The sequence below is a fragment of the Biomphalaria glabrata genome, chromosome 9 (genome assembly GCF_947242115.1).
Source record: "Biomphalaria glabrata chromosome 9, xgBioGlab47.1, whole genome shotgun sequence".
Lineage (NCBI taxonomy): Eukaryota > Metazoa > Mollusca > Gastropoda > Planorbidae > Biomphalaria > Biomphalaria glabrata.
Genome location: NC_074719.1, coordinates 23,061,861 through 23,089,834, shown reverse-complemented (window position 1 = coordinate 23,089,834; position 27,974 = coordinate 23,061,861). Strand labels below are relative to the sequence as shown.

The window sequence follows — 27,974 nt, the reverse complement described above, 5'->3', positions numbered from 1 at the left end:
ACGCTATTTTTCAAAATTTATCACTGTAGAATCTAGATCTAGACGATCTAATTTGTCAAAAATATTTATGCATCATGGGGTCTCTAGACTTATAAAGCCTAGCTCTTATTATTATTTACTTCACAAATAGATATACTAATATACTGAAAGTAATCGATATAGATAGATCTAAATCTAGATTAAATATTGCTTTACTGGCTTTAGCTTTACAAAAATCTGTCTAATAGCCGGAAGTGATTGTTGCTTTGTTTGTGTAATAAGTAGAGTAGAGTTAAATCTAGATCTATCTATAGTCTATTAAGTCTATAGAATATATTATATATCTATTTAATCTATTCACTATTGAGATTGTAGAGTAGACCAGGACAGATATAGATTAGATCTAGATTAATAGGTCATCTACATACTTAGCTTACTAGTTTTATTTTCACGTAGATCTGGAACTTAAAAAATATATTGTTAAAAGTCTATCGGTATCAGAGTATAATACATTAATTGATTAATAGATCTAGAGTAGTTTATGCTATTCGGACACCTATAGGCCCAAATTTGAAAGTTTGACTTTGACAGCGCATTATTTTACAATGGTTTGACATAGAAAAGAAAATGACGTATCAAAATCTTCTTTAGTTAATGGAGAATAAGGATGACTACTTATTTGTACCTCTAACCTATATTTGTTGTTATATTTAAGGTCAAAGAGGCCGTGTGTTTTCATTTAATTCGGACACATTTGACCCACATTATTTGATTCCGGACACCATAATTTATTTCGGACAGTCTCTATATTTAGGCATCAATAAACTCAGATTTTAATTCTATATTAATATTAACTAAATTTTAAGATCCCCAGGCATAGCCCCTCACAGGAAATCATTACAATGTTTTCAAACTATGCATAAATACGAACACAAAAAATAAAAATATGAACACACTTATTCTATCAAAATTAGGTCACTGGAATAGTGACTTCTACACTGACTTTTAGACTTATTTTATGTTTGTTTATTTTATGTGTGTTGAATGTTTGGTGTTTGCATGATTAGATGTGTGTTGAATGTTTGAGTTTTTTTTTGTTTATAAATTTAATAAATTTCTAGATCTAATACAGATGATCTTTTGTACTATAGTAGGCCCCTACAGGTTACGATAGCCATTCTGAATCCTCTATATTCTCTCTATATAAATCTAGATCTATCTAGTAGGTCTAGATCTAAGCATTTAACGTCATTCAATGTACCAAGCTCACTCCAAACATTTGCCCATTTATTCTTTATTTAAAAAAACAACAACAAACGAACAAATATAATATAAGATCATTTTTATTGATGTCCAAAACTGGCTGTCCGAAATAAATTTTGGTAAGAAAATCGTAATCTAATTCGGACAACGTATTAATTTTTTTTTTGTATGGAATTAGAAAACTTGGCTTATGAATCAAATAAATTAGCTCCAAAAACAGAATAATTATTGCCGGGCTCATTAGTGTAGACTTAGCCAATCAAAAAATATAGTCTTAACTCTAGGAAGAGGTAAAGTCATCCGGGTAACATAGGAAAAAAAAACAACCTGACTAACAAATTTGAAATTCGTTTTTCTTACATAAAAAGACAGCTAAATGGAAGGAAATTGGGTTAGAATCATTGGAAAATGGACAAGCACATTATATAGCGCGCTAGTTTTATAATACATATTAAAATAATTATTTAATGACCACAAAAAACAGCGAATGTCCGAATTCATGTAATGTCCGAAATAAATAAACTACTATAGTAATAGTATCAAAAAAATCAAGTCTCTACTATCATGAATAATCTATGGGCTAAAAATAGATCTTCTAGCAGGTGACTGCAGATGGTTAACTTACTAGTTCTAAGACGTCTAAGTTACTTTACTTATTATAGTCTTAAGTTAGTTCAATTGAATATCTATCTAGATCTAAGTACTAATGATTAGTCATTAGTCTGATTAGCTTGTAGAAGACTAAGAATCTTATAACCGAACACAGACTTTCTAGAGTAGGAGAAATTATTTATTTGCCAAAATTTGGTGAAGGTTTAAAGTTTAACATGCAAAAAAAAAAACTGAAAGCAGATTCCTCTTCACTTCAACTAGATCTATATATATATATTCTATAATGGACAATAAAAATAGCTATTTCCTAGATAGATGCTATGTATTCCTACTCATAGTTAAGATTTTATTTTAAAATAAATTGGGTCAGTTCATTCCCCTACACTTAATCACTTAGTTTTTGAGCTTTCCTTTTTACTAGTGTTTTTATTTTCACATAACACTAAAATCATTCTGGCGTGCTAGTAGTCTCTGTGGTAGATAAAGAATTTATATAATTAATTGCAGTGACTAATTTGAATAAGCCTATTAGATGGCCTCTGACTTGCGCAAAGCGGCTATGTATCATCTCAGAATGAGATAAATACCTGTGCATTAGCTATGGTCGGAACAACGTTGCTGACACAGCAGTTCTCCCCTCCCTATGTAGTTGATGTATCTAAAGGAATGGTAAGGGTCGATACATTTTGTGATCCAATCTCTGCAAGGGTGTAGCACTTAGTACTGTAAAGTACCTTAAGGGTTGCTGGCTCCTGATTTTTCTCCTTGGTTGATTCTCAAAGCCTTTCTCATGTTGGCAGGGTGGGACTATCTAATGGAAGTCAACAAATCAGACAATTCAAATACTATAAAAGGCCTCAGATGTCATGGCAAGTTGGAGGTATCAAAGCTAAGGATATTTCTTAAAAGGATGCTAATAAGATATTATATATTATATATATATTTTATTTATTTTTTTATATATATATGGCTCCTTCTGTCTCGGAAGACAGATGAGTCACTGGATTTGGCTACGTCTTTAGATGCCAATTCTGGAGCTGCAGAGTTTGCCACAGTTCCTGCATGTATCTGCATCTGTCCTAGGGCTATCTGACAGGACAGCTTTCTTATTCTTTCTCTTGGCAGATGCAGCTTCATTTCTTTTGCATTCAGCGATGTTTGTACCATCACGTACAGTCTGTCTCCATGCTGTCCGGTCTTGGGCTATACTCCTCCTTTGGTCGATGCCTGTGGCTCTGTCTTGCTTGCAGACATCTGTGTAGGTTAGTCTTGGGCGGCCCCTGGGTCTGACTCTCTCTGCAAGCTCAGCGTATAGGATGTCTTTAGGGATTTTACTATTTGGCATGTGAGTAACATGATTGAGCCAGAGTAGTCTTCTCTGTTGAAGGAGAGCATAGATGCTGTGCATTTTGGCCCATTTATATATATGACTATATAATAATAATATAATAATAAGGCTTAGTAAAGCTTGTCTTTGAGTCCAAAGATTAATGAGAAATGCAGTATTTCCCATGGCTACGCAGCCTCAGCAGTGACCTACATATTTTGCCACATCTAGGGCAAGAATAACCATTCTCCCCCAGTGGTCGATTAAGATTTTCTTTTTGCCATCTAGATCTGTCCTCTGCAGCAGATTTTCTTTTGGTCTCAAATGTGTATCCTGCGGCCTTTGTGAGTGAACTCTTGTTTTGAAGCTGCATGCAACCAGACGCTTTACTAAGGCAAGTTGGCACCTAAGCTGGTCTTTAAATCGTTTCTGTGGGGCATTTATAGTGTATTCTCTCTCTCTCTCTCTCTTGTTTTAATTTCCATCCATGGACCCTCTTCTTGTTAACATATTTGTATTGTACGTTCGTTTTGTTGCACGTTAATCCCCTCTCCTCCCAGTAGACATTTATAATCCTTTACATGACTCTCTCCCTTCCCTCACTGCCTGTTAAATAGTTGTCACGACACGCTTACTGTATACCTGACTCCCCTTGCCGCAGCTCACCTAGCATGCAGTGGACATGGGCTATTGCTTCAAATTAACAGCCCTCACTTTTTTCTTTCATTCTTAAATTCTGTACTCTAGATATCTTGATCTAGGTTAATGTTTACTCATCGAACTAAATCAAACTAAGTTTAATTCAATAATGAATAAAATCATTTCACGTGTAGTACTGTAGATCTATACAGTCACAGTGCAAAACTAGAAAAGGGACCAAGATAAAAGTAGATCTATCTAGATATATAGAATTTTATAGATCTAGTCTAGATCTAGCTAGATTTTATTGTAGCTCTCAAATAGTCCAAAAACCAGACTATTTTCAATTCATTTTTATTTTCTTTCAATTGAGTTTAAAAATAACATATGAAGTCTCATATATGATAAATATCTAGGACTAGGGCAATACTGACTCTAGAGCGAACTGTGAAAACATGTTCTCCCCCCTCTTGTTTTTTTTCTTGGGATGATTATCGGCAGAAATAAGAGAGTGATCTTTCCTTTACTTCTTGCTTCTCGTCCAAACTCTTGAGGGAAGAAGAGAATTATATATATAGATTATAATTACCAGTAGCTAGTTTGTTATTTTTTTTTTTAAATTCTTTTATCAAAAGTAGAGACTTTTATTAATTATTTTAAAAATTTTGAAAATTGGAAGTAGAAGCACTCTATCATTGGTTGTGTCTAAGCAATAACAAATAATGAGTGAACTCTGATCCCCCCCCCCCCCCCACACACACACACTTCCCCAAATATAGAACAGATGAAAACAATTAAAAAAAATTGTCAGTCAAGTTTTTTAAAACTATTTTTAAATTTTAAATCCAGCCATCTCTCATGATTGAATGAAAAAAAAAGGGTCATTAAGAACTATTCTCATGAGCTGCTAGAGTCAAAAAGCAAAGACATTAGTACATTTGCATTTAAAGAAAACTGTAAACAGCTCAAAGTGGGAGAGTCCACCCATATGTGCCATCACCCTTGTGTATGATGCAAGACCTATCCAACATGAAACACATGTTAAGTTCTTTCAAGGACATGGTAAGAAAAAAGTAGGAAAACTGTATATTTTTAGTAGACTCTTTAGTGGTAGAATCAGTTATGTATGAGTTAGTGAGCTTTGGCATTTATTGAATACTTGAAAAATACCCTGATAAATTAGATCTAAATTTTGATTATCAATTTTTTTATATGTGTATCTTCAATCAAGTGACACTTTTTTTTTTTTCAGCTAAAGAAAGAAAACAAGTTTAAAAGTAAGTATTTATATTTCTGTATATTTTAATACTAATTTTAAAATATTTAAATATTTAAAAAAATGACATAGAAAATTAGATTTATTACTAGTGCTAAAAAAAAATACCTTTCAAACTCAGTGAATGTCCTGCTTGGACCTATTTTAAGGTGACCAGATATTTGGGGAGCGAAAGCGGGACACATATTGGTTATAGTGCGGAAAAAAAAATATGCTCAGACTTTTTTAGATCATTAACAACTTATACATCATTACAATGCATTTCAATGTACACACACACAGAGTAATTTTTAATTGCAGACTTGTTGAAATTTCGTCCTAAATTGATTCATGTGTGAGCACTAACCTTGTCCAATAGGCCGCTTCTCTGAGATACTCTACACAATGTTCATTAAAGTTTGCAATTGTTACTACTGCATCACTTATTCTATCTAACCTGAGTCATTTAAAATAGTAAATCATAAGTGTACTTCATCAGGGAGCTATCTTTTCATGTGTGTATTTCTGAACCAATCTGTCAATGGCAGAAGATACATCAAGAACACTGACAATAAACAGAATATTCCATGTAATATTTCCACAATATTGTGTAAAAAAAAATGCAGCTACAATGCAGCACACAATTTAACTTTTTATAGGTTCGAGGCATCCATGAACAGTGTCACAAACTGGGGGTCATTAACCTGCTTCTTTTCTTTGTCCGTTATAAAAGGGCCGAAGATGTTTGTAACGATTGTTTCACATTTGGTTTTTCCACATTTGTATTATGGAAAACTGTATGACAGACTAAGGTACTTTGCTGCAGCATTTAGGTATCTATTATCTATGAATGTCGAGATATTTGTTTTTCTTCTGTATTATCGACTTGAACACAAAGGAAAGCCAAGCCAAGGATACTGTATGCTGGAATGGATTAATAAAAACATAAAAGTCAAAAAAAGAAAAATTCCTATATGTACTTCTAAAAATATATGCCGAGCTGGACAGAAAATGTTTATTTCCAGTAAATCTGTAACCATCAACTTAGAAAATTATTATCTAAAGAGTGTGAGAAATATGCAGAATGAAAGTCTGTTTAGACAAGGGAGATTTAGGTGAGCCACCATTTCTACAGATAAAAGCCTCTGCCCTTGTCACATTCATCTTAAAAGAATTCTTTCCAAAATTAGATTTGTTAAAAAATTGTTATAGATCTAGAGGCAGCTTCACTAATAGTTCATTAGGTTTTAATGTGGGATAGTGTTGTCCTGAATGTGAAATACTAAAATTAGAACAGCTAATTTTGTATTAAAGTGAAATCAGTACTATTTGTTTTTATTCCATAAATGATTAGAAAAGGAGATCTATCAACCTCAGTATGTATGAGATGGCAGAAACTGCTGCTTCTGAGTAGTAAGACATCTAGATCCTAGAACCAATTGATCTAGTCTAAACCAGAATTAGATCTAGACTCTATTTTTAAATCTAGTTGTAGGATCTAGATCTATCTTATCTTATAGTTATAGACATTACTTCAAAAATGAAGATAATTACATCCTACGCATTTCATGTGTTAATCTAGTCATGCATGTTAATCAATTACTTAAATTTAAACTCTGCTAAGTCATTGGTTTTCTTGGCTGTTTCAGGCAACCAATTCCATTCTCTAGGGAAGAATGAGCACTTGTATAAATTTGTTCTTGCCTATGAAATCTAATAGATCTAGTCCTAGTAGACATCTGGTCACATCCAGATGTGGTCTAGACCTAGTTAGAAATCTAAATCTAGACTATTAAAGTCCAGTGAATTAGAAGTAAACAATCAATAAACAATTATTACTGATCAGAATGAAATCACAAGAATTGAAACAAACTGACACATTGAAAAGAACTCTCCTTTATTTAGATCAGAAAGATCTAGGTCTAGAAATAATAAATCTTCCACTTCGCTACATAGTAAAAGAAAAGAAATTTGTGGAAGATCTAATAATAAAATCTGATTCTTGGCATGGACGCACTGGTCTAAATATGTGAGTAGCAACAGCTTATGTTTTTTTTTTTTTTTTTTTTGTAAGTTGTGGGGGGGAGGGGGGAGCGTATTTTTAGACCTTACTTGTGTCATGTTTGTTTGTGTAGGCCTACTTAATACGCAAGATGTGCACTATTAGTCATCTATGTCAATGTTTTTTTGCTAAAACATACTGTGGGAGCCCATTGGTGGAAATTTTCCATCCCAATCAGTCTGTCTGTCACCCCTAACAGACATTTCCACCGGAGTTCCTCGATGAGGCATAGAATGTACCCCCAGTACATTTCAACTACACATGTTGTCGAAGTACTCACCCAACCTTTTCTTATGGATGTGTATATATTTCAAAATATAATATTCCATCACCCTATGGATGTGCTCAGTGAGTCGGTTCATAGCATAAAAAATTTACATGTATTTAAAAAAATATATATATATTAATCCTTTCTCCCTATCATCTAGATAAAAAAAAACACAAAACAAACAACCTCATAGTTTGATATTGATGTTTCTAGCAGAAATGGCTGCAGCAGGTGACAGCGAAGATGCACAAAAAGAAAAAATGATGGAAATTTTTATCAAAAGTATGGAAGGAGAACACATGAGCATCATAGATTCCTTGTTGAAAACAAAACTTCGGGACAAAAGGTATGATACAAAAAAAGGCTATGAGAAAATTGTTAGTTTGAAAAATTGTTTATATTATGTTAATGTTTAACATTATGTTTAATTTGGGGGGGGGGTATCTTTTTTTACATTATGTTTAACTGGAATAGAGTTTTTATTTTATGCTTTAGTGGAGGGTTTAATTTGTTCATTATGTTAAATTAAGGGTATAATTTTGTCCATGATGTTTAATTGATGGAATGATATAATGAAGTCAAGCAGTACTGTATTTAGCAAATATTTGCTTGTTTTACTTTGTGAATCATCCATTCCTACTTTTGTCTAGTTCTTAGTACAAAAATGTATTTGAATAATTTATTTTGACAATCATCCTTTGAAGTTTAAATTTTGCACATAAACTTAAATTGCATGACAAAACATAATTAACATCTTATAAAGATTAATTATTGAATGATTAATTAACATTTTTGTTTTACATTATGCAGAAAGATCTTTTTTGCTAGTCATTTTTAGTTTCCATTCATTAAGGTGTTATTTATAGATCTAGATATTTCTATTAACATTTGTTGTATTGCTGGTCAGCTCATAACCTTAGCTACAAAAATATGAATGTTTTGTGTACTATATTCTATGAACATAAACTAGGAATTTTATAGTGTATGTTTGTTGTGTAAGTAGTTGGAAATATAAATAATATAATAATTAGATTCAGTGACACACTTTCAAGCTTCATTATTTTTTTATTGACAGTAGAACAACCATTTTGTGAACGTTATGATATCCCTGGTCTTCTTTTGTAAATCCCAGATTTGAGAACAAATAAAGGAAATTATTTGACATTTTATTACTTGTTTATCCCTTGATAGTAAATGAAAAAAAAAAAAAAAAGAAATTTACAACATTTTCACTTTAAAAATTTGGTGTATATGTCAACATTTTGGTGTATCCCTGTTTTAATAGATAAAAAAAAAGCCTTATTAGAATATTTTTAAAATATAATTTTTTATTTTGGCTCTTTGAATATCAATTGTGCTTGCTAGATTTTTATATATTACCTAAAATGTACAGATGCCAAAAGTGATCTCTTTTAGTAGACAATAATGGCACCTAGAAACTCCTGCAGTTGGATTAGGTATGATAGATAACAGTTGATATCACTCAGGCTTTGCAAATACATTCTCTATACCATTACAAAATTATCAGCCTAGCTTGATGTTTGATTTTATTGTTTATTTATCAGGAAAATGGATTACATTTAAGAGCAGTGTTATAAGAGCATAGTTATAATATACAAAGGCATACAATTATTTCAATAAATTAAAACTTTTTTTTTTAAATATTCATTTGTAGTGGTGTATATGAAAAGTATGAAAGTGACAAAGACTTTTTGTAACAAGAATTGGTTTTAATTTAGCTCTAATATTTTGTAACACAATGCTAAAAAAAATATATTAAAGTTTCCACATTCCTGAACAGTGTTTAAACATATAGTTATATAGCTAGTATGGTTCCCGGTCATTTCATCCCCGGTCACTTCATCCCCAATCATTTCATCCCGATATTTTCATCTGATTATTTTATCTAACAAATAGTAATTGTGAAAATCCTGAAATGAGCAATATTTAATATATTCATGTTTTATTTAAATGACAAAAAGTGTAACACATTAGATAAGAATAAAATTAAATGCCATTAAAAACTATAAAAGTTTAACATGTATAAATATAGAGGTAATGTAAAAAAGTGTTATCCTTATATGGGTGAAGTCAGCCTTTATTAGAAAACAAAATAAAACATTATTTCAAGGCTAAATTAGCAGTGCCCAATTTCAAGAAAGCGATTGAAAAATAAAATAAAGTGAAACATGGTCGTACTTTCAGCGGCACGGTCATAATTATTCTAATCGTACTTCTATCTCTTAAAAGATTTCCACTACTTGCACCACACCTTAGCCTTATTTTAAGGCTATAAATGACGGGCCCATTATCAAGAAAGAGTGATTGAAAAATAAAATAAAGTGAAAGATGGTCGTTAGGAGTTATCAGCGGCATGATCATAGGTATTCTAATCGTTCTCATCTCTCAAGTGATTTCCACGGCATGATCATAGGTACCGGTATTCTAATCATGGTCATCTCTCAAGTGATTTCCACTACTTGCACCAAACCTTGGCCTTTGATCATTAAGTCATGCACAGGTTAATATTATAATATTACATTCCCCACATCCAATAGAAGCGCTATAGCTAAGTACACACCAAGATCTATAAGATTGCTCATAAAGAATGTAAAGTGGAAGAGGAAACACTATAAACGCATTAGTAACGTGTCAAAAAATATCAAAAAGCATTCTACATAATCATATTTATATATTAGATCAAATGAGGGGTTAAAGTCGAAGCCTCAACAGCACAATTAAACAATGAAAAAAGAAAAACATTTAATTGGGGATGAAATGACCACTCACCAGCTAATATATAGCTAATAGCATGTCAGATCCGTTCATAGTTTATAGTCCATCAATAGTATTTCAGACCTTTAGAAGCCATGTTAAAACAAACTCTTTGTTTTATTGCAGGCTGCCATTGGATGTAAATCAGTGTGTGATTGAAGCCTCTATAAGGGGTAATCTAGTTGTGCTGACCAAACTTTTAAATCTTCACCCTCGGCTGAGTCATGGAGATGATGAAAACCGGCGGGCCATCCATTATGCTGCCATGAATGGTCACCTTGGTTGTGTCAAGCTTCTTCTGAAATCTGGAGCCAGCAGCAACTGTTCTGACGATGATGGAAGAACACCTCTTCACTATGCTTGCTCTAATGGTCATTTAGACATTGTCAAGTAAATAGCTTTGCTTGATATGTAGGGTACAAGATAGTCAATAAAAAACATGGTGCATTTGATCTTTAAAATACAACTAATATTGTAGGTTAGTTATTGTTATTATGCAAAATAAAGTGGAAGTTTTAGTTGAAAAGAAATTGATTCAATAAATGACCAAACAAAATCTTTTGACACATTTTTTATATTATCATCTTAATGCAAGATACATTTTCTAATATATATTGTTGTGGTAGCGCACTGCCTAAGTTTTCTACTGCTTCAATAAGAAGCTATCTGCATTATCAATAGACAGAGCAGCCTATCCCTTCATGCTATTCAATTAGTCTGCACCCCCTTTTTAATCGTAAGTGAAAAGTTTGGGCCTGGCAAATCAAGTCTAGGGACAGCTTAAAGGGCTACACCCCACATTTTTTTTTATTGATCGACCATTTAAGCTGCTTTCTGTCTCTTAAATAAAAACTTAATTTGGTAGGAACACAAAATATCTGAATGCCCTAACATCTTTTTTGGTAGACATTTCAATTCTTTTATTGCGTAAAAAGGGCCTAGAAAAGTATGCAGTACACATTGAGACCCATTTAGATAATTTAAAATAAAATACCCCAACATATTACAATACCCATATACTTTTAAAATACATATGCTTTTGATGATACATTTTCAATGCAAATGATTATGCTGAACATTTTGCTCTTGGACCTACTCTTGTTCTCCTTTGTGTTGAAAACATCTTAGTTTTGCATTGCTTTACATTGACTTTGAACTATCATTTAAAAAACAAAATTCCAGTAAAATTCACCATCACACATTTCTTTACCAACTGGCTTGATCTATTGAATACAAATACTGTAAGCAAAAGTATGTTAAGATAAACATGACCTCTACCTCTTCCTAAAGCTTAAGTGTATGTACTTGATTCATCGTATAAACACTATTTCAAATGTCATGCCATTTTTCTTGTTTACATAAACCACTTTTAAGCAGTTTCTACATAATCTCTTTTTTTTACTTATAAATGATATTAATAGTCTGTAGTGTTTAGAAATGTATTACTAAATAATCATTAAATGTCATAAGACAATTCCAATAGCTACTTGACATTTTAAAGTTAGATAGCATGCTATGCCAAATGATAAATGGCTGGTTACTGTACCACCTGTGTTATATGTGAATGAAACTGTCTCTCTAAAATAGGTCTCTACAGTCATATGAACAAATGTTCTATGAGATGCACCATAGTTGTTCTGACTAAATGAGGCAAACAATCCTGAAATAAATATACAAATAAAAAGATTCCTGGTCACTTAATCCCATGGCCATTTAATCCCAAATTAAATAATTATTGTGTAGTGCTGCCATTTAAGACTTTGACTTTAAGCACCCATTAATTTAATAATAGAATATAAAACATTTATATATACTGTTTGTTGCTATTTTTAACAAATCTCCATACTAAAATGTAGGGACTAGTGGAAATCTACAACAAATGAAGAGAACAATTTCAAATTAGGTTGAACAAGTATAAAATGGCTTGGTTTGAAAGTATATAGCTTGGTGAAGGTACTATACCTTTATTGGAAAATGTAAAAATATATGTCGATAAATAATTATATTCAAGTTCTATTTTTAGTTAATATAAATCATAATTAATTATTATTCACTATTTTCTCTTAAATATCCAAGATAATACAATAATTATTCCCATCTAGTTTTTTCTAATTCAAAAGTCATTCCAAGAAAAAATATTTCAAGAGATTTCATCATAATATTCTGAAAGATTTGATGTTTTTTTATCTGTTTATGCTGGCCTGGCTTGAGCTAGTCTATACTTCAACTTTTATGTGTGTGTCTTTTGTACGCCTGTCTATACTTGAGCATTGTAAAGTTACCACAATGCACTTACTTTCTAAAACCTTTTTTAGCATGTTCCAGTGGTGGCTGAGAGGTAAAGCGCTAGACTTCTGAACCGGGTGTCCCGGGTTCAAATCCTGAGGACTGGGATTTTTAATTTCAGGATTTTTAGGCGCCTCTGAGTCCACCAAGCTCTAATGTATACCTAAATTAGTTGGGGAAAAGTAAAGGCGGTTGGTTGTTGTGCTGGCCTCATCACACCTTCGTTAACCACAGGCCATTGAAACAGATGACCTTTACATCATCTGCCCTATAGACCACATGGTCTGAAAGGGGAACTTTACTTTTATGACTTTTTAATGGTTTGTTTAAAGAGCTGACAGCTCAGCAGCAAAAAGCTGGCTAGATGAAGAATTTTTTTTTTTACCATTTTGTATTACAGAACACTTGTAACACAGGGAAGTAGTGTTAACTCTTGCCGTACGGAGATTGGCGAATGCGCCTTGCATGTGACAGCTGCAACTGACCATGTTAACATCATGGAAGTACTTCTGGACAATGGTGGTGATGTCAATAATATGACTAGGAAATTGAAAGGCGGGTCTACTCCACTTCACATTGCAATTACTTCAGATAAGCCTGATATGGTGAGCACCTTTTTCTTTTAATACTTTTAACAAAACGTCTTATTTTATGGATTCTCTTTCATTTTCTTAAATTACATTGATGATAGATTGGATACATTGTCGATTGTTTGGATATATTGACAATCCTGATACTCAAGATTATTACACCAAAGATCATGTATTCAGTTATCCATTATTTTGGAAGCTTTGTTTGCTTTGTCAGTTAAAAAGTGCAATTGCCTTTTTTTTTAATTATAATTTTGGTTTTGTCAGTGTAGAAAAAAAAGCTTGATTTTCATTTCTATTGCAAAGAGGAAATGCATCTTTTTGTTAAAGAAATTAAAAAAACAAACAAAAAGTTTTGGTTTAAATAGAAAGATGTGAAAAGGTATATGTTAATTTTAATGATTGTTTTGTTATGTTTTCAAAGCTTGATTACCTGCTTTTTTTAATATCTTTTTTACTATGTACTATTTAGTGAATATTCACTAGCCAATGAAAAAGAAACTCAGAAAAGTCATGGGGGTATTTAAAAATTTTTTTTTTTTTTTAACATCTTTCCCCCTCTATTTAGCTGTCTGTTTTTTCTCTAACTTCTAAACAATTTAGGTTGACTATTTGTGTAGACACGGAGCCTTGCTTAATATGGAGGATGGATTTGGCAAGTTTCCAATCCACATAGCATGTGAGAAAGGTGTTGTACGCTGCATCCCAGTGTTAATTCAGCATGGGGCCGATCTGGAGATGTTGGACAGCTACAATCAGACACCCTTGTGTTCAGCTGCATTAGAAAATCAACCAGCTGTGGCCAAATTGCTGATTGAACATGGGGCTAATGTGCATTCTGTTGATAACAATGGATTTACCCCTTTACACAAGGCTAGCATTAAGGTGAGTTACTGAATAGTTGTCACCTTAGTGATATTTGTTAAGGTAAAAGAGTTAATTCTCTAGATCTTGGGAAATTTGATTTCAAATTTTTTAAAAATTATTTGGTACCTAAAAAAAACCCTACTTAGGTAATTTCATCCCCAATCACTTCATCCCTTGTCACTTCATCCCCGGACATTTCATCCCTGGTCATTTCATCCCTGGTCATTTCATCCCCCTGGTCATTTCATCCCGTTATTTTCATCATCTGATCAATTTATCTAACAAATAGTAATTGTAAAAATCATGAAATGAGCAATATTTAATATATTCATTTTTTATTTAAATGACAAAAAAAAGTGTAACACATTAAAACACATAAAATTAAAATTAAATGCCAATAAAAACTGTCACCACCTCAAAGGTGTCAGAAGTATTTTAATACTACATATACGTTTGAACAAAATAGTAATCCACTTGTTAAATCCACAGTACAATGTTAAAGGATACGGTACTCAAGTCCTTGAACAATAGTAATCCAATAAATACTTCATATGTTTGACAAGTAATCCATTAAATAATTCATAAAGTTGACAGGTAACCTAATAAATGATTCATATGCTTGATAGGTAATCCACTTTCATACAGTTGCTGAAACAAATATAAATAACTAAAAATGACCCTAGGTAGTGACGGCAAGAGAGGTCTAAAAGTAAGAGCGCTCTCTTATTTAATGTGCTGTTAGACAGCGAAAATAGAAGTGTGTCATTAGAATTATGACGAGCACTCGATGTAGATGATCTTGAATATGTCAGCTACTTCGACTGACCATATAGCAGCTGTCTTCAAACGATGACTTGAATAACTTGTAGTTCTAGATTTTCATCCACACAGGTTGTAAGATCAGGGTTGTCTAGTTTCATCCACACAGTCACAGGCTGTAGTATCAAGGTTGTCTCATCATATCATGTTTGATCTCTTTTGCTTAGGATGTTAAAGTAAAGTGACTTTGAACAATGCTGTGCTCCTAAAGCTATTTCAACTGGTGTAGAAGTACAACCACATATATTAGGCTTCCAGATAGATGACACTTAGTCAACTGAAAAATATGTTGAAGTTGAAAATACAGCTCAGACAGGAACAGTTAAAATTGTTCATTTCATCACAGATGAAAAAAAAAACTTGCTAACGGTAACTGTGTCATGGCAGGTCAATAGGACATGTAGTAGTAGATCTAGATACCAAGTGTGTAGTCAACAAAATTTAATAAATTCTAGATTAGTTGCAATTCATGTTAAATTCAATCTTGAAGTACAAGTGAAAATAGTAGGCACAGTTAACTTTTAGTTTCAGCTCTGTTTTCTGTTAACTAGCTGAAAATAATAATAAATGAATCTCACTTGACAAATTGTGTGCTGGTCTCAATAAATGTAGATCTAGGTCATCTCTAAAATGTTGAATGTGTCGCTGAATGACCAAATGAGAAATAGTAGAGTCTAATAATCAGGTCTTAGCTTTCTTGCTAGTTGAGTGGCGCAATGATTTGTGTAAAAAAAATATTTTAGAGTTACTTTTTCCTGTGTTTACTAAATAGTTCACTTGCCAACTTCAAAAAATATCCTTATAAATGTTACTGTAAGTAACTGTAGTATTAAAATACTTCTGACAGCAATAGAAAAAAAATTCTTGACTTGTTCCTCTGGTTAAGTTAGCAGTTCTGACACTTTTGACAGTGGAGTTCATTTAAACACTTTTGACATCATAAATGACTGGTACTTCTGACACTATAAATGTCGTTTGCTGGCTTTTCTGACACCATTAAAATGTCACAGCGTGTTATTTTGATACCATAAATGTCACTGTGGTTATGTTTTGATGCTGTGTTATTATTGTTGGTTTATCTATGTAGGCGTGGTGGTGACATTGGGTTCATGTTATAATGCGCAGAATAAGGAAATGACACTTGATGTAGCAGACACAAATAAGTTTAATATAAGTAATAACACCACATAGTGAATATGATACACAATTCAATTCAGGAATGGTCAGTATTAATCGTCTATAGAAATATGGCGAATATAATAATAACTTAGTAACTATTCTTATTCCTTGTATCAACTGTCCATAACCAACTCCTTTAAGTAACTAACTCAACTGACTATATTAAGTGACTCTATCAAGTGCTTGCTACCAACTCCCTATATTGACTGACTCTTAACTCTGGTTCACGTAAGGTCAAAAGTGTTCACCTTAGGGCAACATGAGTTGTGAATAACATTCACAATATAGAAATAGGGTTTCTACACTATGGCACCAACTTTGAGGTGGTGACAGAAACTATAAAAATTTAACATGTATAAATATAGAGTTAATGTAAAAAAGTGTTACTGTGTTCATCTACATCAATAAGATAGATTGGCTATCGTATGTTAAGTACAGAAGACGATCCATCGATTCATATTGCTGAACAATGTTTGTAATTCTTTTTTACAACTTTAATGTTTAAAAGTAATTAAAGCAAAATTTCTATAAGCAACATGATATTCTAAGAATGGGTGAAGTCAGCCTTTATTAGAACTAATAAAACCTTATTCTGAGGCTAAAAATGACGCGCCCATTATCAAGAAAGAGCGATTGAAAAAAAATAAAGTGAAAGATGGTCGTTAGGAATTATGAGCGGCATGATCATAAGTAATACTAATCGTTCTCATCTCTCAAAAGATTTCCAGTACTTCCACCACACCTTGGCCTTTGATCATTAAGTCATGCGCAGGATAATATTATAATATTACATCCTCCACATCCAATAGAAGCGCTATTGCTAAGTACACACCCAGATTTACAATATATTATAAGATTTCTAAAGAATTCAAAGTGGAAGAGGAAACACTATAAATGCATTAGTAACATGTCAAAAAATATTTATATATTAGATGAAGTGAGGGCTTAAAGTCAAAGCCTTAACAGCACAATTAAACAATGAAAAACAATGAAAAAGAAAAAAATATTTAATTGGGGATGAAATGACTGGGGATTAAGTAACTGGGGATGAAATGACCGGTTACTGGATCAGAAGGTTGTGAACTGGAATCTTAGAAGAAATGCAGGGGTGTTAATTCAGAATTTAAGGGTTTTTGAAGTTATGGCCAATGTTGTGTGGTCACTAGATTACTAATTTGCAAAATGTTTAGTAAGTTTTTATGGTTTTATCCTTGCTTTAACTTGTAAATATTAGTTTCAATTATGTCAGAGATTCTGTAATGTGAAAGATTAAAAGGGAGATTAAATAAATAAATAAATTATGGCTTTTATATAGCGCTACTTTCATGCTTAAAGCATGTTCAGAGCGCTATGGTCCAATCTCATTTGTGGACCAGTGAGGTATCTGGGAGATGGTTTTCCGTGCTGCCTTTAGGTGCTCAGTAAACATTACTCTGCTCAAGTCGGGTGTCGAACCTCGAGCCCCCTTTCATTGGCAGCCAAGCCAAGTTGCAGCGTACTTAGCCTGTTTATTGTTTATAGTTTCCCTCCATCTCCTCTATTAACTTTGCATTGGAAGTTTTAAACCACTGTTACATCAGATCTGAATGAAGGGGTTGTCTCCTTTCCATTAGGACTAAAACAGAAAGATTTAAAAACTCCTTCATCCCACTTTCAGGCAGAGTGTTACAAGATCATCTGTCGTCATCGAGAAGTTCATAGAAGTCAAATTTATAAAGTGCTGGTTATGTGCTTTGTGTGTAAATGTTGTTTGTATTTGCATCTATAAAGTTATTGTTACAGTAGTTACGCTGAGGTGGTCAAATTGTAGTCAAAATGAATTTCCATTTGATTGGACCAATAAAAATTATCTTATCTTTTTAAATCCTTAATTGAAAAATATTCTTAGATTTTTTTTATTTCTGAATTTCGTTGATAATACAAAGTTAAGTCAATCATTAAATTGTAGTGGATTAATTTTTTTTTCATTGGAATGTTCGTGAAAGCAGTAAGCATAGTGTCACTGGATGGTAGTGACATATTTTTGTTTGTAAGAATATTTTGTATTAGTTAAAGAAATTGAATATGACAGTTATTTCATGGAAACACAGATATAACTTTATTTTATCATAAAGTATAATGTTAATATTCATGAAATTTAGCCTGAAAACATTAAATTCACATCTCCCTTCAATCACAACAGGTTACTGAGACTTTAAGTTTAACAGCGTATATTATATTTGTATTATAACCTACTATTAGAACCACTTCAATTTTCTCAGCTGAACAAAGAACAAAAATCTACTGACTTATCATGTACTAAAATCTAATCATCCTTACATCAGTAAGACTTAACTTCTACTCTCAATGTTCCAATCAGACTAGCTTCCTACCCATACAGTCCTACCTTCTGTTCATAGTATCATTGTTTATAATGTTGTGGGCTAATCTAATCTGACTTCGACTATGTATCAATTATTACTTAACATTAGCCACAGAACATTACAAGTTGAATATAGTTGAAAACAACATTCAGTTCTATAAAATGATACTTTATTAACCACTGGGAAATCCGTCCAGTCTTCCTAAAACGTCGCTATATCTAATTACTATTCAACTACTATTCAAAACACAACCTACTTCTCAGTCTACGGGTCACTACTTTTGTAGCTAAAACTATAGACAATATATTTAACTAACAAAACTAACCTACTCTCTAAACTAGTACATTACAATTGTCTTCACTTCTTTTTTTAACTCTCAGAACTATTGGATGCTCATTTCTGATGTTACAATTTCTTATGTCTTGTTCTATTCCAGCTCAAATGAATTAGTTTAGGAATTAGTTTAACGTTTTTTTAAGTTTTAAAAATGAAAAATGATATGTTTAAAGGTTTAAAAATTATAAGAACTTTATAAACATATTAGTTTTCAGTGTATTTACTTTAATATCCTTAAATTTAGTTTTTTTTTTTTTTTTGTTCTTTTTTAAAACTCCTTAATAAACTTTTTTTCACTTCAATTTGTTAGCAAGAACCAGGTGGAGAGGCTCGAACTCAACATTTTGTTTCCACTGATTCAAGTTTTCTTTGATGCATTGCCTTTTGTTTAACAGGGTAATGTCGAGCTGATTGACCACTTAATGTCTGCTGGTGCTGACCTCAATAAGAGAAGCACCAAAAGTCTTCAGACTCCACTCATGACGGCTGTTTACTTTGGTAAGCTTGAGGCCATCAAGAGACTGGTTCATTACGGAGCTGACACAACTGTAACTGATATCAATGGTCAGACTCCACTCCACCTGGTGCACTCAAAGATAGGTTGGTATGATATACCTACATTTTTAGCATTTTTGGTTCAAAGTTGTCAGTGTGAACATTGAAATGGTGTTGGCCACTGAATTTTATATGAATAGAAAAACATGCTGCTGGAAATATTCATGAAAAAAATGTTTGAAATGGGAAAGTAAAAGACAAGTGCGAGAACTAGTGGTAGGTGAGTGAAGGAGCTAGAACCCTTGTGTTCATATATACACACACACACACACATATAAATATATATATAATATTAAGCATACAAGTCAAGTAAATAAGACTACTAATGGGGAGGGGGGGGGGGGTGACAATAGTTACTCAAATGAGACACCAAAGTAAATGTTATTCTCTGGTAAGTCATAGTTTGGCTGTTTTTCTGGTTAGTAAGCTTCTTTTTGTATGTAGATATATTTCAGCTTTTGCTGTGTAGATATCTTCTTTTCGAGTGACCATGAAACTGATGACAGAAGTAGCATGTAGCTATAGTATAATTTTCTAGATTAAAAAGGGTAAAACAAACAATTATGTTGATAAACTTTTTTCTGGTCAAGGGGATGTTTCTTCTTCTTTTTCATTGCAATATCTCTATTTTAGGAGCAGGTCATTGTTTTTTCAATTGAGCATGGTATTAATGAACACATTCTTTGAATTCAACTAGTGTTTTGTTTGTCCTGAGTCACTCATGCATAAATGTTTTTATAAAGGGGGAGAAAACTAAACAAATTTAATTATTTCATTCACTGACTTGTTAACATCTGAGATAAAAAAGTTTTTAGGCAGCCATTATTTGTACCAGTACTGCATTTATTATTTGAGCTGCCTGTATTTTAAGATCATAAAATCATTACATCTAGTCATTTATGTTTTGAGCTGCCTGTATTTTAAGATCATTACATCTAGTTCAGAAAATAAATAAAAATTGTGTAACAATGAAATGATTAAGGTATCTCTCTTACATTCAAACACTTAAATTTAAATGTAAAAGTTTAGATAATTTCTAAAGAAAACAAAAGAATTATAAGTTTTACATTGAATATCTATGATGCATTTATAATGGCTAAAAAACAAATGAAAAAGCATGCTAAAGTCATTCCTTTTTTTTTTTAGGAGGTGATCCAATAGATAAAATTTTGCTAGCTCTGTTAGAAGGTGGCGGCCGTCTTGATATCAGGGACCAGAACCACTTCACCCCACTTCAGAAAGGCATATATACTGGAGTTGTCAGGAGTAATCTGTCCCTGCCCAGCATTCAGCTCTTGGTACAGGCTGGCTCTTTGCTGGCCCCAGACAAGTATACATCCGGCAAGTAAGTGTTAAGCATTAGGATCATTTGGCAAATTGTAGTGAAAGCTGTTAATGATTATAACTACAATGCTAAACATACAATGTATAACTTGGATTCCTTGGGCAATATACTTTTTCTGTCAGCAGTTTCCTGTTTGCTAAATAACCTAGGCAGACTGATGGTCTGGCTTAAGTCTAGGGTTATAACATGCATGAATTTTAAATCCTTAGAGGCATGTATTGTTTATTTGAAAAACAAATTTAAGTGCTAATTGTTTGTAGTGTATTCTCCACAATTCCTTTTTTTGTTTGTTTTTTTTAGCCCTGTAGGTGTTGGTATAGCTTAGAGCTAGAGAGTGGGAGAAATAAAACTTCATTAAAGCCTAATTAATTTTACAGATCATGTGATAGCATTACCTGTGCACAAATTATTTAGTTTGTCCCTTGAATTTTTGTTTTTTCTTAAGTCTGTTGTGCTCTTGAAGCGCCATGAAATAAATAATAAAAAAAATAAATTATTTTGCTTTATTTTATCAACATTGCTAGGAATTCACCTTTGTTCTGGCTGGCTTACTCTGGTTGCTTGAAAGAAGCTGCGTATCTGGTCAGAGCTGGCTGGGACCTGAACAATGAGACATGGATCATGTTGCCAGGGAAAGATTCAATGCAGGACAAGCTTCATGATTTCATGATTGTCAATTTTAGGACTGTGCCTTCATTACTGCACCGTACAAGACAGGTCAGTTGTTAAAAAAAAAAAAGGTAATGAATAGGTTCTCCATTTGGTCACCCACCAACTTTGATATTTCCTCAGTTCTATTAGTTAGGTATGGTCTTTGGTTGGACCATGTTTTATGGGAACTAATGTTCATCTATGTCGTGCTGGTGGTATGTTTTTTCTAGACTGTAGGGATCATGTGACTTAGGTATTCAATTAATGGGGGTCTTTAAATATATTGGGAGGTGTGCGGTGGCTGAGCAGTAAAGCACTTGTTCAAATCCTGGTGAAGACTGTGATTTTTAATTTCAGGATCTTTGGGCGCCTCTAGGTCCACCCAGCTCTAATGGGTACCTGACATTAGTTGGGGAAAAGTAAAGGTGGTTGGTCGTTGTGCTGGCCACATGACACACTCTCTAACCATAGGCCACAGAATCAGATGACCTTTACATCATCTGCCCTATAGACCACAAGGTCTGAAAGGGGAAACTTTACAACTTACTTACTTAAATATATTGACAGAATATTATAAATTCAATGAGTAAATGCACACTGAGAATACTGAAATAGAACCCAAATTTACAACTGACTGCCTTGGTGTTGTTGTTTTTTGTCACTTGTATATATTTGATTCTAAATTTATCTTCTCAAAATCTTCAAAAAGGCAGAACTGGGAGGTAAAAAAATTCTGTTAGCTGGAATTTCAAGAGCTCTTTTAAGAGCTAAAAAGGTGTAATTGACTCAAACCAGCCTTTTGTCAAATTGAATTGTGACAGTTTGTTTTATGGCTAAAGTGATGTCAGCACTAACAGATCTTAAATCTCTAACTGTTGTTAGACAAGAACTCAGCCACCATGCTCTATCTTGTATAAAGAGTTAAAAAGTGTCTACTGACTTGGTGTTTATGATATTAAGAGTATATTTAGAGTACAAACTAACTATGTAAGGGAAGAAACTAAGTCTCCCCTGCAGTTCAATAGAAAAACATTTTTGTGCCTTATGCAAATATTTTTTTACTTTTTCAGGTTATAAGGTCACATCTCTCTTCCATCAGAAAGTTTAGAGAGATACTCTCATCTATAGACAGTCTGCCAATCCCCTCTGCTCTGAAGTCCTACCTAAAACTTGAAGATGTTGACCCAAACAACATGGATTTCTTGGATTGGGAGGATGCTGGACCTTATGATGAAGATGAGGATGAATCAGATTCTTAACACAGCATGGCATTTATGACTTTTGTATCTCCCTGCATGGTGTGAACTTAGTACTCTCTCTATATATAGGTGTTGTTTTTAGTGTAATTCAAAGTAATTGTATGTCACAATCTCATCTCAGACTGACATATTTATTGTTGTTCATTTTATTCTGTCCAAATAAACCAAGTTTCTCCAGAACAGATGCAGCATTAATCAATATATCCCCGTTGCCTCTTGTTGTAAATGTCATCCTCAGATAAGATGATATGGTTAGGTTTGACTTCTTTCATGTGCTGGAATGTGTTGATTAGAAAATACTGATGCCTAGCTAGTGATGCCTAGCTACTGATGCCTAGCTACTGATGCCTTTATGAATGTGTAACCAATATAATAAAGCTTTGGCTCTGTTGTTTCGTTTTCAAAAGGAGTCATAGGCCTGGCATGCACACATTGTTTCTTTTATACATTTACTATTTGTATAGTATGAAAACTTTTTTTTTTGTGAATTCTCTAAGTCAATATTTTTTTGTGATTGGGTTACTGCAAGGTGTTATTTTCTACCATGGCTGGAGTCATTAGTAGAATAGTTTCTTACTATTTGTTTCCTGTGAACTTTTGAGGCAGAAGCTTAAGTAGAAACCTTGACCAAGTTTACAAGAGTCAAATCAGTTGAGAAGTTTCAAATTAGGTTTTTCCATAGAGCTCAATCCTCTTCAAAGTTTGCTTATTAAGAATGAAATGTGGTATCGTTTGATGCAACTAGTTACTTTGTGACAGTATGGCAACTTCAGATTATGTATTGTCAGGACAAGTAAAGAAGGTTTTGAGGTGGTAACTCTCAATTGATGCTCACACAATTAGTGTTGTGAATTTGATATGCATCACAATACAAAATTATTTAGATAAACTCATCCAAACTAAACATACAAAAATATTTCTTTTGTACCCTTCCCCCCCCCCCCACTTTTTTTTTTTTTGCAGATTTTTTTCTTTTTTTACAAAATACAAATGTAGATTTAACTTGGCAGGTGTAAATGATTTCTGATTTATTGTCACCTTTTTAATCTTTTCAATGATTTATGATAAGTTCTGAATTGACCTTAAGAAGTCTTCAAAGTGGACACACCTTCAGTGGATCAAATTCATTATTATTGTCCTACATGCTAGTGAAATAGACCCAATGTTACCCACAATCTCTTAAAACAATTTCACTAAAATGTGAAAGAGCATCAAAGCAAAAATAATGTGAAGTTTTGTGTTTCAGTGGTTAGATACTTTTTTGTTTTGCTTCAATGGCTTAGTGAAGAAAAGTCATGAAATGTTCATTTTGAAAAACAAACTCATTGAATGGAGAGAGTGTCACAGAGGGTCATTAAGGAGAATTTTTTTTTGCCTAATGACTTTGTTTACAATACTTGTGTCTTTATTTGTCATTTCATGATTATAAATTTGAGTGCACTAACACTTTATGGGGAATGATTAGTGAAACTATTATTCCAATGGTGAAAGGAAAAATTGTAGTGATACTTCCATAAGTTGGACACTTTTTAAGTTTTTCTGGTGAGTTTTTCTGTTAACTTTTATGTTTATTTAATCAACTTGTAATAGAGACTTGCTACGAGATTTGTTTTGTTCATTTAGACATTACTGCAATGAAAATGTTTGTAACTCCTTTCAAATTTTTATTTACTAACACAAAAGACTGGATTGAGCTGTGCTAGATTTAAAAAAAAACAACATATTTCTACCTCATAAAAGGTCATAACTTGGACTAAGCTCCAATAAAACCAATATTTAATAAGACCAGAGTTCATTGTAAGACCTTCATCAAGTGGGTGGATTTGTCATTCACTGTTGGCAGTTTCTAGAGTTTTATTTTTTTCTGTTCTCTTTAAAATGGGAAATGTTTGTCATGATCAAAAATTACATTTCTATCATGACCCCAAAAATCTTAAAATTTGTCTATTTCTGGCAAACATCATTGAATGTCATGAGCAATAATTTTGATTTCTTGGTGTAAATTTTCAAGTTATACCATGCTACAGAAATGAAGTACTGGTACCATGTGCAGTGACCATATGTAGTGACCATATGCAGTGACTGGCTTGCTTGCGAAAATTTCTTGGTCACCTCAGCGAACTATCAAATGTAGTGACCCACTTGTTGTTGGCATGTTTAGTGTCATATTTTCTAGCATCCGTCGTACTTTATGTAATGACTGTATTTGTTGATGCCTTGTTTTGATACTCAGGTAATGATAGAATTCTAAGATCTGATACTTTAGCTTGTCTATTTATGGCCCATACTTTCCACATTATTTTGTTTAATGTTATTTATTTCATGTGCCCAATCACAGCCTGACAAATAATTGTGCAAGACGTAATGATTTTTAAATATAATTCTATGAAAAAATGTGTATGTGGTACATTTATTTGTAAATACATGGCCTGCCTGTCATCATTGGCTCATTTCTGAGTCCAATTACTTTAGTTGATCAAACTTTCAGCATTTACAGCTTGAGAAAGTTACAATTACAAAATAGTTGAACAATAAATTTGACATTGCATGGCTACCCTTCATTTTTACATTTGCTATCACACTTCTGGTATGCCTTTTGTCTAAATCTTGAAGTCAAATACAATTTTGTAAACTTTCACCACCTTATCTGAAACTCTGGTTGCACCTGCCATGATAACCACAAAGAAACAAATGGATTTTTTTCTTAAATGCCTTTTATATGCTCTAACATCAAGCAGGTATAGGTTTTTTTTCCCCACTTGCTGTTGATAAGCTTTTAGAATGAAGTGACCAGCTTTTCAAAGCAGCATGATAGATGTTATTGAGTAATCACAAAGTATCAAGCAATAACATTGAGATGAGCTGTTGGATAGATTCATTTTGAGTTGAACTTTTGAAAGAAGTGACTCTATTGCTTGATTGTCTGTAACTAATTCAGAAAAGACGCTGAAGTTACATATATCTTGAATGGATGTCTATGCACCCATGTGATAATAGTTGATTATGACATCTTGTAATTATAACATTGAATTGGAATACCTTTTGTATGAATGGTTTGAAAACAAAACATATGAATGTTCCTACTGTTGGTATTGATTTATAAGCTTCTACATACTGGTATGCAAGTATTTGTTCATGTAATGTCTGACTTCTGACACCACTACTTAAAACCACATTGGAACAAACTGAACTATGTGTTGCCTAGCTTCTCAGGAGCTGAATGTACATAAGTTATATCCAGCTTGCTGACTCACTTGCTCAATATTGATAGAATCCTACTTATCTGCCTTTGTGTTTCAAATATCATCAGCAGAAGTATTGTGGTAACACTTGACAAACTGGTGAAATGGGAAGAGTTAGTTCCAAAGTCACCAGTCAACCCTTGATTCTGTTTCTAATGATGAACTAGATCTATTGAAAGCATTTGTCTACTGCACTACACTTTCTTCTACTAGTCACTCAGTGCAGGAAGAAGATTTGGGTTTACAAGTTATAACACAGTTTTGTTTCTTTATCATTTTAGTCAACATTTGTCCATAGTTTTTTTGTTTTTGTACTTGAGACATGCCTGTCTCTCTGACTTGGCCTATAAGCTGAAGTAAAGTCACCATGGTCTGACTTTTGTTTTTGTACTTAAGACATGCCTGTCTCTCTGACTTGGCCTATAAGCTGAAGTAAAGTCACCATGGTCTGACTTTTGTTTTTTTCTTTCACTTGTTAATCAACTGATTTTAAATACTGATATTGATAAATTTGGAAATAGATTTACATTGTGAAAGTTAACTGCTAGGAACGGTTATTTGTGAGGTCAAAAATTGACTAGATTAAATGTCAATGTAAGGTATTAAGAAACAGTGAAAGTAAATTTATTTTAAACTTATAAATAACTCAGTTAAATTGTCACAATTCTTTTGACACCCCCTAGAAATGAACTTTATAGTATCTGTCCATTTCAAACACAATGTGCAATTCTGTAAATATTTAAACTCAAAACTTTCAGACTTTCAAGTGCAATGAATCAGCAGTTCATTTCTTTGGTTTACCTCCCTTTCTTCTTTGTGATTGTGTGACTCTTGGTTCCACTCTGTCTCATTTCCATCTGGAGACATTTTCTCAAGTAATATTTCTCTATTATTGACCAATAAATTGGGTAAATTAAAAACAAAACAAAAAAACTCCATTATTTATGACATTTTTATTTTTGTCTTAATTTTCAGTCTTTATTTTTGTAGAACGTTTGTACAACTTGGTACAAGATTTTTAGTTCTGTCTACTCTAGCTCAACCTAAATAGATGAGAAATACTCAGGATTTTATATCAACATTATACTGTTCATAACTTCATAGCTACTTGCATTTATTCTACCTATATTCATAAATAATGTTTTTTTTTTTAATGTATGTGCATGAAGACTTTGATCATTATTATAGCTAGAAAAAACAAAAATCCCAGACATTTCTTTTTTGGCAGCTTTTCAACTTGATATCATTGATAATACATTTTTGTAATAGTATTTTTTGTATGTACCGTAATGGAAATCAGCAGACTTATTCTGTGGCCAGATTTTTCTTTTTCTACTTAAAAGGACCAAAAAAAAATGATAATGTAACATTTCTATTCATTCCACAAGTTGAGTACAAATATTTTTTTGTTTCAATTTTAAAAAGAGCTACATTTTTCTAGTAAAAGATTGTGTCAATGTTATGACTAGAGCTAATGTTTGTTTGAAAACAAGAGTTACTATGAGTGATTGTATTCTAATGTTGTCAACTACAGAATTGTTTGGGTACTGAAATAAAATGTTGTATGTTGTCAACTAGTTTGTTTTCATTTAAAGTTAATTTTTTTTTACCTTTTTTTCTTGTAAAAGCTTTTTTTCTTGTTCTTCTTTGTTCTCATTTATATGTTGGAGGGTTCAAACAAATAGTCAGATAACTGCGATGCAGTGGTGTCCAGATCTGGCAGATCTATATATTGTTAAGAGCTTTAAAATCAAATATTTATTAAATTGTTCTTTTAGTGGTAGACAATTAAAATAGAGCATTCAATACTTTCAAGAATGAGCATAAAGACCAGACTAAATCTGTCCATTGATAGCTCTCTGATAAAGGTGAATATAGTATACAATATACAATCATTAATGGTCGCTATGTGAAAATGTTTATTTATTGAATTTATTTCACATATTTAATTACAAATAACTGGAATTCTATTATTTACAAAATGTAAAGAAAGAAATTAATTCCCAAATGTATAATGATTTAACTTTACAATTGTAACTATTGACAGTTATTACAGCTCATAATGAGCAGATGTTGATCTAAATCTAGCTATTGCTAACTCACTATGAGACTGATCTACTTTTGATTGAAACTCACTATGAGTAGACATTGATCCTGTTATTTCTTAAATATCTCATTATGAGTATGAGACAGAAGGAGCCACATATATTAGCATATATATATATAGTTAGTTCAACCCACTATAAGTAAATATGGAATTACTTTATTTCACTACGAGAAGATATTGATGTAGATCTAGTTC

At 32.5% G+C, this 27,974-nt stretch overlaps 1 protein-coding gene across 17 annotated transcripts; it reads left to right on the top strand.

Moving 5' to 3' along the window:
* The first annotated feature begins 234 nt into the window (after positions 1–234).
* Positions 235–27,246, top strand: LOC106060529 (serine/threonine-protein phosphatase 6 regulatory ankyrin repeat subunit B-like). 17 transcript variants are annotated; one of them, XM_056040901.1, is made up of 12 exons: positions 260–473; positions 2,362–2,734; positions 4,670–4,882; positions 5,073–5,097; positions 7,619–7,751; positions 10,307–10,570; positions 12,867–13,071; positions 13,660–13,941; positions 19,016–19,220; positions 20,322–20,520; positions 21,045–21,237; positions 22,242–27,246. In XM_056040901.1, exons 3-12 carry the CDS (start codon positions 4,829–4,831, stop codon positions 22,428–22,430), a joined length of 1,749 nt encoding a protein of 582 aa, XP_055896876.1. In that variant the 5' UTR covers positions 260–473; positions 2,362–2,734; positions 4,670–4,828; the 3' UTR covers positions 22,431–27,246. The 17 variants fall into 17 exon arrangements, with proteins under 17 accessions (XP_055896879.1, XP_055896876.1, XP_055896874.1 ...); XM_056040899.1 differs by having other exon boundaries at positions 260–1,844; positions 2,655–2,734; XM_056040897.1 differs by having other exon boundaries at positions 260–1,844.
* The last annotated feature ends 728 nt before the right edge of the window (positions 27,247–27,974 follow it).